A 19,686-nucleotide genomic window follows, 5' to 3' on the forward strand; every position below is an offset into this window, starting at 1 on the left:
GACTGAGAAACAAAGAGGTGGAAGGCCAAGGATGTTCAATGAGGCACAGGAAGCAGCAGTTACAAACAGGGTTTTGGCAAACAATGCCATCACACTTAGAGAGATCCGAAGCATAGTAGCTGTGTGCTGAGATGCATGTTGCACGATGTTAACTCATTGGTATTTCTTCATTTACTGTATTTCTGTAAACTCAAGCAATCTTTCTCTGCAGAAACCTCTCTGTACAGAGCACAGCCCATAACAGATGAAAGTGCTTTAGATCAATGCTTCTCAAACTTTTTTCAGTACCCCCTGTGAAACATTTTCTCAGCCAAGTACCCCCTGACCGACCCGGGACATTTTTGATAGAAAAAGCCTATATACATAATTACAATATAATGATGTTCCATCAGTGTGTGATTTATTAACTCCTTCATGAATTACAACAAACTAAGGATATTTTCATCTTTATGCGTGAATGAGTCCGGCAGTGGCTCAGTCAGTAGGGGCTTGGACTGTGAGCCGTGGGGTCGTCGGTTCAAGTCCCCGACTAGACCTAAATATGGAGTGTGGATTGCTACTTGGAGAGGTCCCAGTTCACCTCCTGCCCTGCCGTGGTGCCCTTGAGCAAGGCATCGGACAACCCCCTACCCCCCTCACTCCCATTGCTCCCCGGGCGCTGTCCAATAGCTGCCCACTGCTCCTAGTACTAGACTCCTGGTACTAGGATGGGTTCAAAGCAGAGAACAAATGTCACTGTGTGCTCTGCACGTGTGACCATTGAAGAGGGTTTCATCGCTCTCTATTCTATCTAATATAATATAGCGAAAACAAATTAAAACAGATTTTTCCAAGGAGTTTGGTTTTGGAACCCCCTTAGTGGTTTTGGAACCCCCTTAGTGGTTCTAGGAATATTTTATATTAAATTGTGTTTTCTATTTCACTTATTGTACTAAGATTATTTTTGTAATCATGCATGGTATTTTTTTAATGCAGTACCCCTAGGGGTCCGCGTACCCCCATTTGAGAATCACTGCTTTAGATGATGCTCAGCAGTGTGTAGTTGGGTGGTCAAACAATCTAGTATTATGAACGAAGTGTGTTATATTTGGTGCAAAAGTTTGCATTTGGAAAGTGTTTATGTAGTTTTGAGTGCAATTCTTCATTTAGCAAGAAAAATGAGGAGTTTTGCACTTTGGGTGTGTGGCTTTGTGAATTGTGTTTAGTGTTCTGAGAAACTGAGCAATTTAAAAAAGAATGTGTGTTAGCAATCGAGAAAAACTGTAACAGCAACTTGAGACAACTTGACTTGATCACATTGTATATATGCTACTGCTGAACCAATATCTTTAAGTAACATTATGAGGGCAATCAAAAGACAAAACACTGTTATAAAAAACGTTATTATTTACAAGTGGTTTAACAAATACAAAGATTAGTATTAGTATGGTAACATGAAGAAAGAAACATTAAGAAAATATATTATAAACAAAATATGGAATGTGTTTGGTCTTCTGATTAGTAAGATGTTAGAAAAATAGAAAATTAAGAAAAATAGGCTGGGGGTGGCATATCGGCGGCGGTAACTGCATCAGGCATTGAAGCTTCTCAGGAAGGAATCCCCACGGAGGCACATCCCATAGTGTGACATGGAAGCACATGCTATGAAAAAGAAAATGTATCAAAAAATTATCAAACCACAATATATCATTTAAAACCATCAAAAGTAAGCATGCATAATTTGTAATGTGTTTGTGTGTGGCACTAACCTCTAATTGAGAGCGCAACAATAGTTAATACCAACAATAATATTGGTAACATGACAATGTAATGACTCCTTGAAGAACCTCCACAGACAACATCGCTGCTCCTGCTTCCTTCTTTCACCTTTACCTGGGTTCCTGAGCACCTGGGAAAAGAGAAATGAAAAACAGATTCAGTACTTTGTGTTTGAAATGAAACTTGAAAAATATATACAATACTGTGCAAAAGCTTTAGGCAGGTGTGAAAAAATGCTGTAAACTAAGAATGCTTTCAAAAATATAAATTGTAAATCTTTATTTGTTATCAATTCACAAAATGCAAAGTGAACGAATAATTTTTTTTTTTTAAATCAAATCAATATGTGGTTTTACTACCCTTTGCTTTCAAACCGGCATCAATTCCTACAGGTACACTTGCACAAAGTCAGGGATTATGTAGGATTACAGTAAGGGGTATGATCAACCAATTATACCGAACAGGGGCTAATGATCATCAGTTTTACATGTAGGTTTAGGCCGGAGCCACACGGAGACGATAACGAAAACTAACCGAATTCGATTCAAAAAAGTCTTCCGTCCACATGAGACAGCTCGACCCGCTGGAGACGCTGTAGTACATATGCCGGGCCTGTAAGTGGCGCTGTACTTCCGCCACAAAATACACCAAAAGCAGCGAAGAAGAACCCGAGCATGGTTGCCCTTCTGTTTATGCCCCGCGGTAGATTCAGCAACATGTAGTTCATGTAGCTCTTCATGTCCACTTGTTGCTGATGGTTGTGGTAGAGGAGCTGTAGATTTTGCACTAACATCTGTAGCATGGTCAGTAGCTACTGACCATGCTACAGCAGTGAGCAGCAGAGGTTGGGAGAGGCGGGGCTATGGCTTCATCGTTATCAGGAAATTATCGTATAGGGCAGAGCCGTTTGCCCCCCAGAGCGTTTCGTCCGCAGATTTACCCACATTGGGAACCGTTATCGTGTGGCCGAACCGCCTATAAGAGAGAGAACTGTAGCGGATACGACCCGTTTCGTCTTTGTGTGGCTGCAGCCTTAAACACAGTCATTCACTGAAACAGAAACAGCTTTGTAGGAGGCTTACAACTGGGTGAGGAACATCCAAACTCTGCTACCAAGGTGAGTTTGTGGAAGATAGCCAAAAAGGCAGTTTGTTCACAAAAGGGCTGGCGAAAATGTATTCTGCAGCAGGACAACGACCCAAAACATACAGCCAATGTCATTAAGAACTATCTTCAGCATGAAGAAGAACAAAAAGTCCTGGAAGTGGTGGTATGGTCTCCACAGAGCCCTGATCTCATCATCGAGTCTGTCTGGGACTACATGAAGAGACAGAGGGATTTGAGGAAGCCTATCCACAAAAGATCTGCGGTTAGTTCTCCAAGATGTTTGGAACAACCAACCAGTTTTTTTCACACCTGCCTAAAACTTTGACACAGTTTATACTTTATAATGATGTTAAAAGTACAGAGAAGGACACTGATGAAAAACAAATCAATATTAAAATGCAAACATTTGGAAAAGGTCTATTGAGAGTTATGTTGACCAAATCAAATAAAACTGGAGGATTGGCAATGTTTGAATCTCCTGTGGATGGGAAAGATTGGTCCATCACACATACAAATAAAGCCACACATCACAACTTTTTTGGAGCAATTATTGCAGAAACAAAGTGGTCGTTTCATGCTGCAGGGCAGGAAGAGCCCTACTTGTTTTAGTAATGCCATAACAACCAAAGCCTTACGTTGTCCAGTCCGTGCAATTCACACCATGCTCTGAAAAGAAGCCAGACTGACAGGGTTCACACTGTGCATCCAATCTGCTGGTTCCTTAGAGACAGGGATACAGGAGAGATTAGTCACACAGCAGCCAACATCCAGTAATGATCCATCATCACATCAGTGTCTTCATTTAGTGTTTTTACGTTCACATTGCAGGAGATCAGTCCTCTGTCTAAAAGTTCATTCAGGAAATGAACACAATACATCTCCAGTCATAATTTTAAGATGAGAGTAATTTGAGGGTTGTCTTTCAGGATGGTTACTGAAACGTACGAGGAGGTCATCATATCTGTTTCAGAAACCCTCAGGTGATAGCTGCAGGAGTCATAAAGACACTAGGAGGGGTTCCTGTTTACTGCCTGTCATGGGAGCTTCTGCACCTCGGGTTATAGTCTGATCAAAAGTGATGTATTCGAGGGAATTATTATCTGATACTTTGTGTAATGTAAAAATTAAGATTTACATCAAGATCAACTTTGAGTAACCCCTGAGGGGAAGTTTACACACACACACACACACACACACACACACACACACACACACACACACACACACACACACCACACACACACACACACACACACACACACACACACACACACACACACACACACACACACACACACACACACACACACACACACACACACACACACACACACACACCTAAAGACAGGCAGAGCAGGGAGAGCCAAGGGGCTTACAACCTGTGTTCCAGGTTCGCTGGGGGTTCAGTGGCTCGAGGACACCTCTGCAGTGCCCAGGAGGCTGCTGGCACCTCTCCAGCTACTCTCCAAATACACTCCATCTTTTTGGTCCATGCAGGACTTGAACCGGCGACCCTTTGGCTTCTCAAGCCAAGTCCCTACAGACTGAGCCACCCCATGAGTAAAACCAGGATAAGCCTCAGACCAGGACTTCAGTGTGCATGGAAACTGTCAGGAGAGTGTGACCTGCATTTTACTTACCAGGTTCTTTTATCTTCTCACCAGGTACACATTGTGTATGTGTTTGTGCCGCACTGCATCCTGTCACATCTAAATCTTTGCAGAAATACCCATCTTTAACTTCACAGACTGTGTCAGTTGTTTCTGAACAGCCCTGCAGGACAAAGAGACCGGGGCCTTAAGAAACAAACAGATTGAAACAGTCAATGTATGCAAACCTAACAAATATAAAAAATTCAACTCACACATCTTGACTTCATTTAAAAAATGTTGATATATATAAAAAAATGTTTAATTAAATGTTAAAGCAGGATATAAGAGAATTGTGGATGGAATATAATAGACGTCTCATTAAATGCACTTCCAAAAAAGTGAAAGAGCCTGTTATATTTCAGTCCAATCATTTGTCATCGAGCGACAGTTTATCAGAAAATGATGATGAGTTCAATGGACTTGGAGTTTTAGAAAAACATATTTAGATGAAGTCTACATTTATTATTATTGGTCTATCTTGAATATGACTTTTAATGTAACAAAGTCCAAAGACACACTGTTACTGTCATAAAAGATTACAAAGACATAATCATAATAACACATTAAAGACATACCTGAGTCACAGGAGGTGCATTTGAAACATTCATCGAGTCTGTTGGATTGGTTCATAAAAGTCCTGTTCTCGCAGCCCCTGCAGAGTGTGCCTGTATCTGACGTGCAGTCCATCTGTACAAAGGTCCCTGTTCAACACACAACCACTCTGTCAGCATCTCAACATCAAGACATGAAGGCAAATTACAATTACAAAATGAAGATTAGAGTCAGTAACAATAAGTGTATCCCGTTTCAGGTCTCTGATGGAGCACTTCAGGGAGCAAAGCCAACTTCAGCTATCCCAGTTCAATTCATATTTTAAAATGCTCTTATACTTACTTCTGATGTTTGAATACTTGTTACATGTATTACCTTACCTATTTTGCACATCGGACAACATCGCCCAGCTCTTGTAGAATATTCCTTCGACAGACAGGAGCCTGAAGCCACAAAGATCTTACACCCTGTTGAGAAACAGCAGTTCATTGTAGTATGAGTCTGCGCTGTACATTCACATAATAGTGATGTGCCACTTTGCAATGTATCGCATACCTGTGATATGATATGGTATAATACAGGACGCCATTAGTAAACTCCACCGTTTTTTATTGAAATTTGCGCCACATTTACTAACTACTATTGTAAGAGCCATTTTAATGAGAGTTCATGTTTGGGTTTTAAGCTGTCACAATTGGGTGTTATTCACTGTTTGTGCCAGAGGGTGCCGCTGTACGATTCCCTATGGCACAGGTATTTAAGGTTGGTTTTGTCACGGGATTGGGTGTAAATAATCCACAAAGGCAGGACAGTCAAAAGAAGCAACAAGGAAGAACAAGACTAAGATTAGGACATACAAGACTGAACAAAACATTACATTTAGTAGGAAAACATCCATACGGATTATGTGAACATTGCCTGGTCGAAGAAACGGTAGAACATGTTATTCTGTATTACAGATACAGACAAGCAAGACAAACTATAAAAGACAGAAATCAGGAAGCTTGGAGTGGAACAGCCAACACTCAAAGAGATATTTGGTCAGGGAGACTTTTAAATCATCGAAGACGAACTGAATTAATAAATGAGAATTTAACATTTAATTTGTCTTTCTTCTCTTTTTTGGGATACATAATTCTGGTCCACACTCCAATACGGTAGGTGGCGGCCACCCGCCATAAAACCGGAAGAAAAAAATAGAAGAAGGTTTGGGTGTGTCTGACCCATGTACCCACGGCGGCTGCAGAGTATTTTTGTTGGGTAATCTATGGTAGGGCTAACCCATGCAGTGGTGGGGCTCAAGTCAGTATTTGCAATGTAATTACATACACGCTATATCGCCCCCTTGACAACAGGTGTGAGTTAAACCAGTGTTTCTCAACTGGTCTGCTTCAGGACCCACTTTTTTCCTTCGTCAATAAATCGCTACCCAAAGATATAATACCAAAAAAAGTGCAGTAATGCTTCTCAGCATCCACTTTTAAGTAAAGGGAAGTACAGTGCATACATTTTCAGTAAATGTAGTCCATGGGAATAAACCCACATCCTCAACATTGTTTGTGCCATGCAAGGCAGATTATATCCCTTCACAGAACTACAGTATGCTTTTTAAACAAGTTTAAACTGATGATGGTCATCAAGTTTCTAGAATCCAAATTGAACTGTATGAAATAAAAAGGCACATTTGTCTTGTAGTAAATAAAAAGGGCGACCTGGAGCCAATCCTGCAATTTCTCCACAGGTGAAAGAGTTGACATGCTGAAAACCCAACTGGAAGTAACGGTATTTCAATGTTTCTGTATGTATAACACATGTGGAACATTTGACACTAAAGTTGACTTTAGCTAAATCTGTAATAAACATTTAGTTTTGTTCACAAAAATATTTATACAAATGTATCGGTGGAGTATAACAAACAGGAGACTATACCGATTGTAAGTCGCTTTGGATGAAAGCGTCAGCTAAATGTAATGTAATATTAATGTGTGTAGTGAGTTTGGTAGTAATAAACTGTATAATAGTAAAATTATTGAAGATGATGCCATGTTTATTGAAGATTTGACATTATAAATATTCACCAAAATTATTCAAAAGCACATTCTTCCAAACTCTCTGCTGTAATATGACCACCAGAAGACTATTGATGTGTGTAGTGAGTTTGGTAGCACTCCACTGTATAAAAGTGACGTTATTGAAGATTATACCATATTTATATGGGATTCTCCCCCCAGGAGATTTTTTGAAATACTAACATAAAATACACATTCTGGTGAAGAATGTTGAGAAGAGAAATAAATACATCTATTACTACACGACATATTTAAAAAGATGAATGCCATTTTAGTTTTTTGTTACTTTGTTCTGAAAGCTGAGCCTGCTGCTCCTCAGAGAGAAGAGGCTGTGAATTACTTTGTGGATAAGGGTGATAGCCCCCATTGTTCTGTGTGTCACACACCTATCAATCATCAAACCGTGGGGTCTTATTTCATTACGTGTTGATTTCTACTGTATTAGTAATCTACACACTTTGTATACTGCAGGGTAGCTTGTGAATCTACTCCAGGTGTAACTAAAGTCTGATTTAAGACTTGATTATATTTCACATCATCAATCCAGATCTGTAAAGTAACTAAAGGTATACATGTAGTATGGAGTACAAAAACACAATTTACCTCTAAACTAGTGGGGTAGAAGTACAAATTAGTTACAAAATGCAGTAGGGCCTGGCTCATTTCGTGGCATCTGCAGGCATGCCACAGATGCCACAACTTGCCGAGGCATCTGCCGTGCGTTGTCTTCTTCGGTAAGAGAAGCTTTACGGTAGCTGCCACTCGCCTTCCGTGGCAAACGCTGCTATTTAAACCCGTATTTATCGTGTCAAATGTCGCTGTTTAGGCATGACTTTATCGAACTGATCTGTACACAGGACTGATGTGCGATCTCTATTTTTCAAAAAAGATTATACATTATCATTTCTATTCTAACAATTTTACTTGGAACATGGTTTGCTAAAATAAACAAACGTGCTCGAGGGGAGTTTCCACTGCTTGCTAGTTGAGTAAAGTAAAACGATATTGGCAGATTCGGATTTCACGGATCAATAACTCATGAACAAAACGTTATTCAAACACAAATTACGTCTCCTATGTACCGTGGTAAGGTTGACAACGAACTACAATCACATGTTGATCAAAAAAAGCCAATATGCGCCGTCCTCCGAGCTGGACACATTAAAATCGTCTCTTTCAACAGCCGGAGAAGAAACGAGTGCTCAGGGACCGTCTGCAAAGTGCAACTCCGAAAAAAGAGAATACAATAATATTCAATCACGTTACTACAGTATATTACTACCAAACTCACTACACACATCAATAGTCTTCTGGTGGTCAGACTACAGCAGAGAGTTTGGAAGAATGTGCTTTTGAATAATTTTGGTGAATATTTATAATGTAAAATCTTCAATAAACATGGCATCATCTTCCATAATTTTACCATTATACAGTTTATTACTACCAAACTCACTACACACATTAATATTACATTTAGCTGACACTTTCATCCAAAGCGACTTACAATCGGTATAGTCTCCTGTTTGTTATACTCCACCGATACATTTGTATAAATATTTTTGTGAACAAAACTAAATGTTTATTACAGATTTAGCCAAAGTTGAAGTTAAAGTCAACTTTAGTGTCAAATGTTCCACGTTATACATACAGAAACATTGAAATACCGTTACTTACAGTCCCACAGCGTGAACAAAAACTATATATATATAAACAAATGAAGAAAGTTCTAGCTAAACAAGGGTATAAAAGTAAGTGATAAATATATATAAAAAACACAATCAACAAGAAACATAAATTGGACATTAGTGCAAGTACTTCTTAGTGCAAGAAATTAGGACTAGAAATGAAGCCTAATCGTGAAAACATCTTCAGGTGCAGGTGATGTACACGATAATATACTTTACTTTTTATTTCCCCTCTAAAGATCAGCTGCCACACTTAAAAAGAAAACAAATTGGTCCATGGCAAAAGGGTGAAGTTTATTTTAGAATATGTAACACTTATGTTTACATATTCCCTAATTTTGTCAGGTCACATTTGATCTATATGATGGAGTCATTGGATTTGTCAATATAAGAAATGTGCACTGGAAGTTTGTGGTGAGTCTACTCGTGTAGTCATACTGTAGCTGCTTTTACAGCATGTATGTTTTGCTCAGGGTTTGCACATTTCAAGTTAATCAACTATTACTTTGAAGATGTATGATTACATTTATTCAAATGCATACAACTAAATATATATACATTGCTATTAAAAAATATTGTAATACATTACTCATATACTGACAGAGTTAAGACTAAAATGTGTATCTCATGCAGCCCCATTTTGTAAATGCATATTTGCCTCAGGATTGATTTAAAGATGCTTATTTTAGTTGTAATGTCTTCATGTTCTTCATCTATATCATAGGGAAACAATATAAAATGTAGTCCAAAATAAGTACTCATTCAAACATTTCTCATTGGTGGTCGCTACTGCTCCACTAAAGATGTGAGTCTTCTGTCCCCAAATTGTGCAACTTTCTTTCATCTGATCTGACATCTTTAATTATTTCAATACTTTTAAGTCTTAATTTATACCCATTTAAAATGGGTAGTTATTATTTTACAGGGTTCCTGCAGGTTAGGCCAACTCAAATGTAAGACTTTTTAAGACCTTTTTAAGACCACTTTCAATAGAATTTAAGACCTATTTCACGGAAAGAAAGTATGAAGGAAAATTGCTATGAAAGAAGAAATACGTCCCATAATTACTTACAAAGTAAATGTATTCATGTTCAACATAAGAACAATGACTGAACATAACAGCATAGAAATGTGTTAGCGTGTTAGACAAAAAGTGTGTATGTGTGTGTGTCTCTGTGTGTGGTTGTGTGTGTGTGTTAGGGCTGTACAATTAATCATATTTTAATCGCAATTACGATTTTGGCCTGCCACAATTATGAAAACAACATAATCGAAAAAAACTATTATTTAGCTTTGCTAGGTTGTGACAGTGCACTACAACATATTTGATCTAATTCATTTTAGTCTAATTTATTATATATGTTTAGTAGCTTGTGGAAGTGCGCTCCAAAATATGTGTTGATCTTGTTTATTGGTATTTATTATTTTTGATATTATTTATTTATATTATTCAATTAATAATTATTTATTATTTAATTTATTTTTCTATTGGTTTTTCAGTTTAATTATACGTTCAGGGTAATCAACAGTTAAAAAGATACTGTTCAAATGATTATTTGTTTTAAAGTTCAATAAATGGATGTTTTCAAAGTCAATGAATAATCGTATTTAATAATCGTGATATGAATTATTGACCAAAATAATCATGATTATGATTTTTGCCACAATCTAGCAGCCCGTGTGTGTGTGTGTGCGTGCGTGTGTATGTGTGTGTGTGTGTGTGTGTGTGTGTGTGTGAGAGAGAGTGACATGAGCTATACTCAGAGCTCTGCTGCCTTGGCTACAATCTTTCATCGTTGCTGTTGTATGATAGGTGTTTAACTACGGTATTTAGCGTGTACAGCACCTCCACTTTTAGGGTTGACGTAGACCCAAACGTCGCCCGGAGGTCCCCCGGTGTTGTTGCGGGAGCTGTTGCACTAGCTAACGCCGCACTAGCTAACGCAACATTAGCAAAACAAACGCTCATTTCTTTTGCAAAAGGTGCAGCGGGCTTCAAACACGTTCCCCTCCACTGGTTTCAACCAAGCACTAAATTCGATGTTTTCCAACCAAATATGGTGGAACTGACACTTCCCCATATTTATTTGTAAGTAGATTCGAAAATACATGAGTTTCTGACTGCCGCTAGTTGAAGCTTGGTTGCTAGGTTACTAGCTGGGTGTTCCCCGATAAGGGGCCGGAAGGAAACAAAGTTAGTGATTACTGGTTCCATGTTGATTTAATTCAATACAAATTGTTGTGGGGAACTGAAAGGCTATTACCGTACTGGTTACTTTGCAGCCCGGCAGGGGCGGATCTAGACAAATATTCATGGGGTGGCAGGAGATTTTGAGGGGTGGCATCCCCTGGCAGAATATGCTGATTTAATCGCAGTCATATCAATCAATGTTAACTTGGAAAGCCACAATATTAATATTTTTAACTCAATAACATAGGTGACATTATTGTGGCACATTGGTAAAGCCTTAAATAGAAATATATATAAGGTGGCAGACTTAATGTAATGAATTGTAACTGAACAATAACTGCAGTGTTTCCCCTATATACAAATAGCGGCGGCGCAGCGCCTGGTACTAGGCCTCAAGAGCCTTTCTTGTGCTGGCAGACACATAGAAACAAATGGGCGGGGCGCACTTCGCACACGCACACGGCCGCTATGACTCCATCCGGGAAACACTGAACTGAATGAGTTTGTTTTACTCTTAGACAGGCCCGGTTCCAGAACAAAATGACTCAGATCTGAGATTAGAGAGGGTGCAGTGGTAAAGTGCTATTTTTTAGAAGTGGGGAGTGGACCTAACACCCTGGGTCCTCATCTCCTCTGAGGGGGTCCGGGGGCAAGCTCCCCCGCGAAGATTTTTTTTTAAATATTGAAGTTAAAAGCATCAATCTGGTGCACTTTGAGAGCAACATTAAGAGATCTATGGATCTATGTGCTCTTTGCTTGATTCATGCCTTCCCAGTCCCTTATGACATAGAAGAGCATGGCGCCAGTTGTTGTAGCCAGTTGTGGTGAAGGCATCTGACTTACTTGAACCGAAATGTCTACATGCATAGCAGAAGATGGCATCTTTTTTACATGAATATTCCAGCCAATCTATGTTTTGAAACCATGAACTGCAAAATGAGCACCTTACCCCACTGTACACGCGAGTTGGGTACTTTTTTAAATATACCTGGCAGGCTCTGTTTTGCCGAGGTCCTCTGGCACTTGCGGGCCGCTGAGGGGTGGCGGTGTTTGGGGCAACGAAGACGGCTGCGGCTGCTCCCCGTCCGTGGGCGAGGCGGGCAAAGTAGATGCAGTGTTACTGCTGGCGATTAGGGCTGGTTGTTTTAACCATTTTCTGATGTCCATCATTGACTGCTGTGTAAGCACTTTGCAGATGACGAACGCGCAGCGGCACAGGTCACGCGCACCTGACATAATAACGTTACTTACCGTTTAAATTGACCAAATAAATGCAGCTGACAATGTTATTTAACCACAATTACAATTTATTTTATTTCAACTAAATTCTTCTTCTTATTATGACTACTATTATTATTATTATTATTATTATATATGTAATATTTTTCACTTTTTTTTACTTTTCATTTTTCAAATTAGGGTGCATAACGACTCAACTGAGGGTGCAATGCACCCTTTGCACCCCCGTAGAACCAGGCCTGCTCTTAGACCAGCAGGGGTACCAAATCTATGCAGACTGCAGCAATAAGTACATTAATGAACTGTCTCATCGATGTTTGTCTGAATGAATATGATACTATTAACAATCATATTATTCCTATCAGCTGTTAATCACTGTTATGATTCACATATTCAGTGTCATTATTGAATAAACTATATTTTTTGGAGGAGTTAATGATGAATGCTCCTCAAGATGCTTGCTCACCCTCCTTCAAATTTGAAAGACAAGTAATTATATCATGTATTAAAATTCAAAAGATTCAAAGGAACAGTTCAGCGCCCCACGACTTCACTGCAAACAGTTACAACCTTGACTTTACATCAGAAAGAACAAACATTAAAGAAGTGACTAACTGCATCAGTTAGGGTTAAAAAAACGTGTATTCAGCTAAAACATATACATCGCTGCAGTTATTATCCACAGGGTGTCCGCGGGGTCTTAAAAAGTATTAAAAGTTGATCAATCAATTTAGCGAAAATTAAGGCTATTAAAAAGTATTAAACGGCATTTTCCAAGGTATTAAGAAGGTCCACAGCAACGACAACATGAGACACCCTTTAATTTACTGAAACAACATGTCGGGAAACCCCCTCAAGGTGGCCCCATGCATAGCGTGCCATAAAATGCTGCTTCTTATTCTCTGGTTGAGGTGAGAGAGATACTGGATTTTAAGGGGGAGACAGCTAGTCAAGCGGGTGGTATCACATTGTTTAATTTGTCGGAGACTGAAAGCTAAACCAGCACAGCAGGTTACAGCTCCACAGAGACCGAGTGACTGAGTCTCCACCCTTTGAAGTAACTGGGGTAGATTTTGCAGGGCCATTGTATGTCAAGTCTAGCGGTCAGGCTAAGAAGGCATATATTGCACTTTTCACTTGCGCTGTCACCAGGGCAGTGCATTTAGAGTTAGTGTCAGATCAGACGACATAAAGTTTCCTCTTAGCCTTAAAGAGATATATAGCAAGACGAGGACTGTGTAAAGTTATTTACTCAGACAATGCTAAAACATTCAAACGAGCAGACCAAGATCTCAAGGAACTATGGAAGTAATTCAAGGGCTCAGTGCTCACAGAGTTTTTCACTGACAAGGGGATCACCTGAAAGTTTATTGCCGAGCGAGCTGCTTGGTGGGGCGGCTTCTGGGAGAGACTAGTGAGATCTGTTAAAACATGTTTAAAGAGGGTCATGGGGAAGGCTTCACTGAACTTTGAAGAGCTAACAACCATGCTTCTGGGAGAGACTAGTGAGATCTGTTAAAACATGTTTAAAGAGGGTCATGGGGAAGGCTTCACTGAACTTTGAAGAGCTAACAACCATGCTTGCAGAGGTTGAGGCTGTGTTGAACTCCAGGCCTCTATCCTATGTACACAATGATGCATCAGAGCCTCAGCCACTTACCCCCTCTCACTTCCTGGTGGGGAAAAGACTAACCTCTCTACCACCAAAAACTTTGCTTCCACCATCTCAGGCAAACAATGCGAGCAGAGAGGACATGAGCCGGAGATGGCGGTACCGGCAGAGACTCTTAACCAGCTTTTGGGGGGGGGGGGGGGTTTATCTGCTGGTGGACTACCTGAGAAATATACAGCAGGAGAACACGCCGTCCAACGCGGAGAATAAACAGAAGGGCAACCATGACAACCATGCTCCGGGGTCTTCTTCGCTGCTTTTGGTGTATTTTGTGGCGACAGCAGCGCCACTTACAGGCCTGGCATATGTACTACAGCGTTTCCAGCACACAAAAAAAATGATATTTCTTAAATCTGTTTTCAAATGTAGTTCCCTCTGTCAGCAATGTACCAACAACTACACACACATTTCTATCAGTATTTCTCTGTGTTGTGGTTGACATGATGATGGCTGTTAGGAGTTAAGGGGAGAGGCTGAGCATCACCATGAAATGTGCAAATTGACATAAAAATGAATAAAAGGGGAAAAAATGCTCCATGTTTTTTAGGCTGTAAACTTTAACTGTTATGTAAGCCAACTAGACAGACAGTGTATCACTCTTCCTCCTGTACATTAGCAGATAAAAGGCATCACATACTTGAATGAATGGTAAATAAAGAATGCTGGAAATAACTGCATCTCCATTAGCCTATATGCTATGCAGAGACTGCCTTCTTCATGTCGTGAATTGCAGCTGATGTTTTAATATGGCAATTGGCAATTTGACTTATACAACATTCGCAAGTTGTACATTTGACTCATACAATATCCCACCTTCGAGTGACGCTCTAGTTTCTTCATGATTTGTTTTTTGTGCCGGACTGAAACTGTCTTTTCACCGACATCTCTTCACCTGCACTGGTGGCCGTATCAAAGCCGTGATTAGTCAGATGTCGATACATTACAACGGTGTCGGGTTACAGACATGCTCCCCTTGTCATCTCTCGGAGCATCCAATCACATGAATCTCCCGCCCCCGACATACAAAGCAAAAAACCCCGGGGATTTTATGCGAGCAATATATATATATATATAAACTCCCCAAACAGGCGAAAACCTACCAGTTTCACCCACTGTCTCTGCCACCTCCCTCCATGCCTGGTTCTTCCGGTTTGTATCCCGGTAGGTGAAGAGGGTCTGCTCATACAAAACCGGGTGATTTGCTACGGCGATAATTAGTTTCTCCTCCATCTTTTTTTGAAATATAGAAATGAACGGCGGGATATCTCTCCCAGCTTAGACGCGGTTTGATTGGCTAGGGCTTGAGCTGTCAGATTTTCAGAAACGGGATTTGATTGGCTGGCGCTGGCTACTCCGGCGTCTCCGGCGTCAACTTCTGTTCAACTTCTGACGCCGGAGACGGACCGCTATGCTACCCACAATTCAGTTCGGCGAAAAGCGAGGCAACGTGACGTCACCCCATTCAAAGTGAATGGGCAGACGCGTTGGAAACCGTTTTTGAAGCTGTCGAAGCTGTAGTGTGGACGGGCCGTCACACTCTCGCGGGGGGTGCGTGGAGAACTGAGCGGAGAACTGCGCACAGCAGCTGAGGCCCTCTGGGCGGGGCCCCATGCAGCCTGCGTGATTGGCCTGCAGGGAGGGGCGGCCCTGGCTGCACGAATACCCAAAAAAAAGACCCCGTGGTATTGTGTTTTGTGCATCCTCCCAAACTAAAGAGGCTATAGGTGAGTTTGTGTCACTTTTACAGAGGACCAGGATTTGGGGAGGTAAGGCTTGTAGTAACTACTGCCACAGTAGAAGTAGTGCACTTACAAACGGCATGTGGGGGAAAATCCAGCCCAGCCAGTGATTTGAAATCGGCTAAATGAAAGCTGAATTTTGTACAAAACAAACAAAAATCCAGAAAAAAGCTTTTCTAAAAATGTTGGGCAACTGAAGTAATGATTAATAATCACCTGTCCATAGTTTTAAATTGTTATATTCTTAATTAAGATGTTACATATATTTTCAATTACAGATTAAAGTAGTCACAGATGTTCACGATGTTTTCCATGTCTGACATTAGATTGTAGATTTGTTCATTAATATTGTACGTAGGTGAAAAACCTGAAATGTTTTATTTTTCAATGTTAACTTTATTTTGTCACAGTCTGCTCCATCATTCATCAGTAGTTTTCCATTCACCTGTCTCACCTGTTAACCACACCCACGTTTTTGCTCACTCTCTTTCTCTTCTGCACCCATTAGCTTTACTGCCAGTATTTAAACCCTCACCAGACACACACCCGTTGCCAGATCGTACTTTGCCTTCATGCTAGTCTTTCACGCGTTTGTTACCAGATTGCCTACCCGGTTCCGACCCTGCCTGCTCTGCCTGATCCCTGACCCTGCCTGTACCTACGTTGACCGCCCCGCCTGCTCCCTGACCCTCTGCCCGGCCCTGACTCACCTTCTGCCCGCTGTCCTCTGGTTCGTTTACCTACACATCATCCGGCTGATACTGTTCTGTTATCCCTCTGCTCTGGTATTATTACCAATAAAGTTCATTACCAATACTCCTTGGTTTCTCGAGTGCTGCATTTGGGTCCTCCATAAGATTGTGACCATTTTACTGTTTCATAGCTAATGAAAAAGTTGTTTCATGTCTTAATTTATATATAACATTTATAACATTACATTTATAGTGTATTATAACATACACACATTTATAGTGTATTATAACATACTGTATATACAATGTTACACATTGTATATACAGTATGTTATAATACACTATAAATATTCACCAAAATTATTCCAAACCATATTCTTCCAAACTCTCTGCTGTAGTATGACCACCAGGAGACTATTGATGTGTGTAGTATAGTGTTGCACGGTGTACCGATACTTGAAAGGTACCGCGATACCCTGCCGTTAAAAACGGTACGATTCTTCCGTTTCATTAGTATCAGTACTTTAAGAATGACGGGGAAAAGTACTCCGGTGAGAAAGCGCAGTTTTAATAAGAGCCGTGTGTGTTCAGCGCTCTGCTTCCACTCCCTGCACTGCAGCCGTGCCTGCAGTCCCTCCCCTCTCAAGCACGCTCTAAGTCCCTCCCCTCTCTCGTTCACGCGGCCACGCTCTAGCTGCCAGAGCATGTGAGAAAACGAGAAGCATGGCTGCAAGTGAGAGTGCAACTGCCGCTGCGCCTCGGCTTGTTGACAAGAAAGATGCCAGAAGCGAAATTTGGAAGTATTTGAGCTATATCTCTGACAGTGAGGGCAAGCCTACGGACACCACGAGGCCTGTCTGTGAGAAATGTTTTAGATCCCTGCAAACCAAGGGAGCCAACACATCAAACTTGGCTAAGCACCCGCCGACCGGAATCCAGAGCTGTTTAAAGAATTTAAAGACAGACACAGGTTAGCGAATGTGATAGATAACATAATTACATCATGCTCAATCCCATGCCCTCAAATCTAAGTCAAACAAGTGTAATTTATTTTGTGACAAACGAACGTTTTCGTAGTTTGACGAGGCAATTAATGGCAATGATAACTGTCTAATATGGCTATATTTTTAGCTAACTTACCAATGTGGCTAACATCTGCAATATACATTTTGTCAATAATTATTTATATTACTGTACTATTACATGTTAATAAAATATTAAAAAAATTACATTTTATAAAACAAAAAAGTTGTTTGAGATGATGCTTAATTTTATTTAATACGAATTATTGTCATTTATTTTGTTTATTGTTCTCATTGTTTAAAAGTTTGCGTTATGGTTCTGGTGTGAAATAAAGCACAATAATTACATTTAAGACTGTTTCCCTTTTTTTTAGAAAAGTATCGAAAAAGAATAGGAATCGCAATTCTTGACTTGGTATCGGTATCGAAACCAAAATGTTGGTATCGTGACAACACTAGTGTAGTGAGTTTGGTAGTATTATACTGTATAATAGTAACGTTATTGAATATTATTGTATTCTCTTTTTTTGGAGTTGCACTTTGCAGACGGTCCCTGAGCACTCGTTTCTTCTCCGGCTACGGATAGAGACCAATGCAATGTGTCCAGTTTGGAGGACACTTTTTTTGATCAAAACGTGATTGTAGTTCGTTGTCAACCTTACCACGGTACTTAGGAGACGTACTTTGTGTCTGAACAACGTTTTGTTCATGAGTTATTGATCCGTTAAATTTGAATCTGCCAATATCGTTCCAACTTTACTCAACTCTGCTAGTTACGATAAACCAGGTGTATTATGACTAAAGACAAATTATTAACAAATACATATCTGTATTGACACAGCAACGTGTACACTGGTGTTATTAGACTTGGCTACAATCTTAGGGCAGCTGTAACTGATTGCAGTTGCCACTGCTAGTGAGATGCTAAGGTTTACTTTATAAATTAGGCAAAGGACAGTTATCTTTGCCCCATGCCTTCAGCAGCAGCAGGCCATTCACTTTGATTTTATCCCGTTATGAAATGTCATAATTTCGACAATAAAGAAATGCTACATAAACGTTATCTTGCACGTTTTATCGAACCATCTCCGTTTCTAACCTTCAATATATTAAAAAAGATATCTCTCTCTCATCTGCGTGCGGGAGCGAGGCCTCACAGACATGCTGCTGCGCTGTGCACACAGTTCTCCCGGTAATGAATATTACATTTTGTGAGGAAACTTTTCCACCAATAATTCCAATAAGTATTCCAAAATGTATTCACTTCAGGTTTACGAAAGTAACTGTAATCAGATTAGTTGGTTTGTGTACCTAGTGCGTGGTACCGCGTGTAGTTTGAGTCACGGGAGTAAAGATAAATGAAACCGTTGAAGTTTGAATCTCCGCTTCCCGTGTGAGGCACCATCACGTGCGACGCCGAGGTCGTGTATCAGATGTTTTGATAAAACACTAACGTCTAGCACAAATATGTCAGTATATTTCTTACTTTAACAAACTAATACAGTTAGCTTTGCCAAGGTACGTCATGAACCCTAAGATACTCACCGAAGACAAACACTGCAAGCATCGTAAACCATAGATCGTAATGCATGACGATCTCTCATATTGACATTACGTTTTACAAACAAAAGCAAAAAATATCAATCGAACAGATGGCCTACTAGGACTGAAATCCGGAAAGTCCCTTCTTCTTCTTGTTTGGTGTTTATCGGCGGATTGCAAAACAACTTAGGTCGATAACAGCCGCTGTCCGCATGGACCTGGATACAGCGTGGCCTCATTCATTCCTTTGAGTTGCTCATTGGCGGCGCATGATGACAAAATCAGCTGTCACCAACAGGACCTCTTCTTCTCTCGGTTTTTGGCGGATTGCAAACAACTTTAAAATGTGCATTACCGCCACCTACTGTACATGTGTGAATCATCATATCTTTTAACTCATATCTATTTAATCAAAAAATAAAAATCTATGATTTGTCCTACCCGTTTCCCTCAGAAAGGTAAACATTGCATTTCTGGTAGCTCTTACTCCTGTTCCCAGAAAACCAACCACTCCCTCTCTGCCTCCATCACTTTAGCTTTTCTTTCAGCTTATAGAGGTCACAATGTTACAAGATATGTTCTACATTTTCTTTAACTCCAGTTCATACAATTGTCACTATTTATTAAAACTATTTGACATTGCAGTGACAAAGTAGCAGGAAATCACTTAAAAGCTTAGACTTAGTCAAAGACCACATTACTGACGTCTGAAACAGGTTACCTGTGCTTCAGTTTGATATTTAAGCTAGACATGATAGTGGGATAT

The 19,686-nt window shown here is 40.2% G+C and overlaps 1 protein-coding gene across 1 annotated transcript; it reads right to left on the reverse strand.

Moving 5' to 3' along the window:
- Positions 1-1,363: 1,363 nt before the first annotated feature.
- Positions 1,364-19,166, reverse strand: LOC117559950 (tumor necrosis factor receptor superfamily member 14-like). The gene is made up of 7 exons (XM_034236681.1): positions 18,924-19,166; positions 5,450-5,536; positions 5,093-5,218; positions 4,506-4,661; positions 3,501-3,585; positions 1,749-1,888; positions 1,364-1,641 (listed from the first exon to the last, which is right to left on the reverse strand). The coding sequence occupies exons 1-7, from the start codon at positions 18,967-18,969 to the stop codon at positions 1,571-1,573; spliced, it is 711 nt and encodes a 236-aa protein (XP_034092572.1). The 5' UTR covers positions 18,970-19,166; the 3' UTR covers positions 1,364-1,570.
- Positions 19,167-19,686: the final 520 nt, after the last annotated feature.

The sequence above is a fragment of the Gymnodraco acuticeps genome, unplaced genomic scaffold (assembly GCF_902827175.1).
Source record: "Gymnodraco acuticeps unplaced genomic scaffold, fGymAcu1.1, whole genome shotgun sequence".
NCBI lineage: Eukaryota > Metazoa > Chordata > Actinopteri > Perciformes > Bathydraconidae > Gymnodraco > Gymnodraco acuticeps.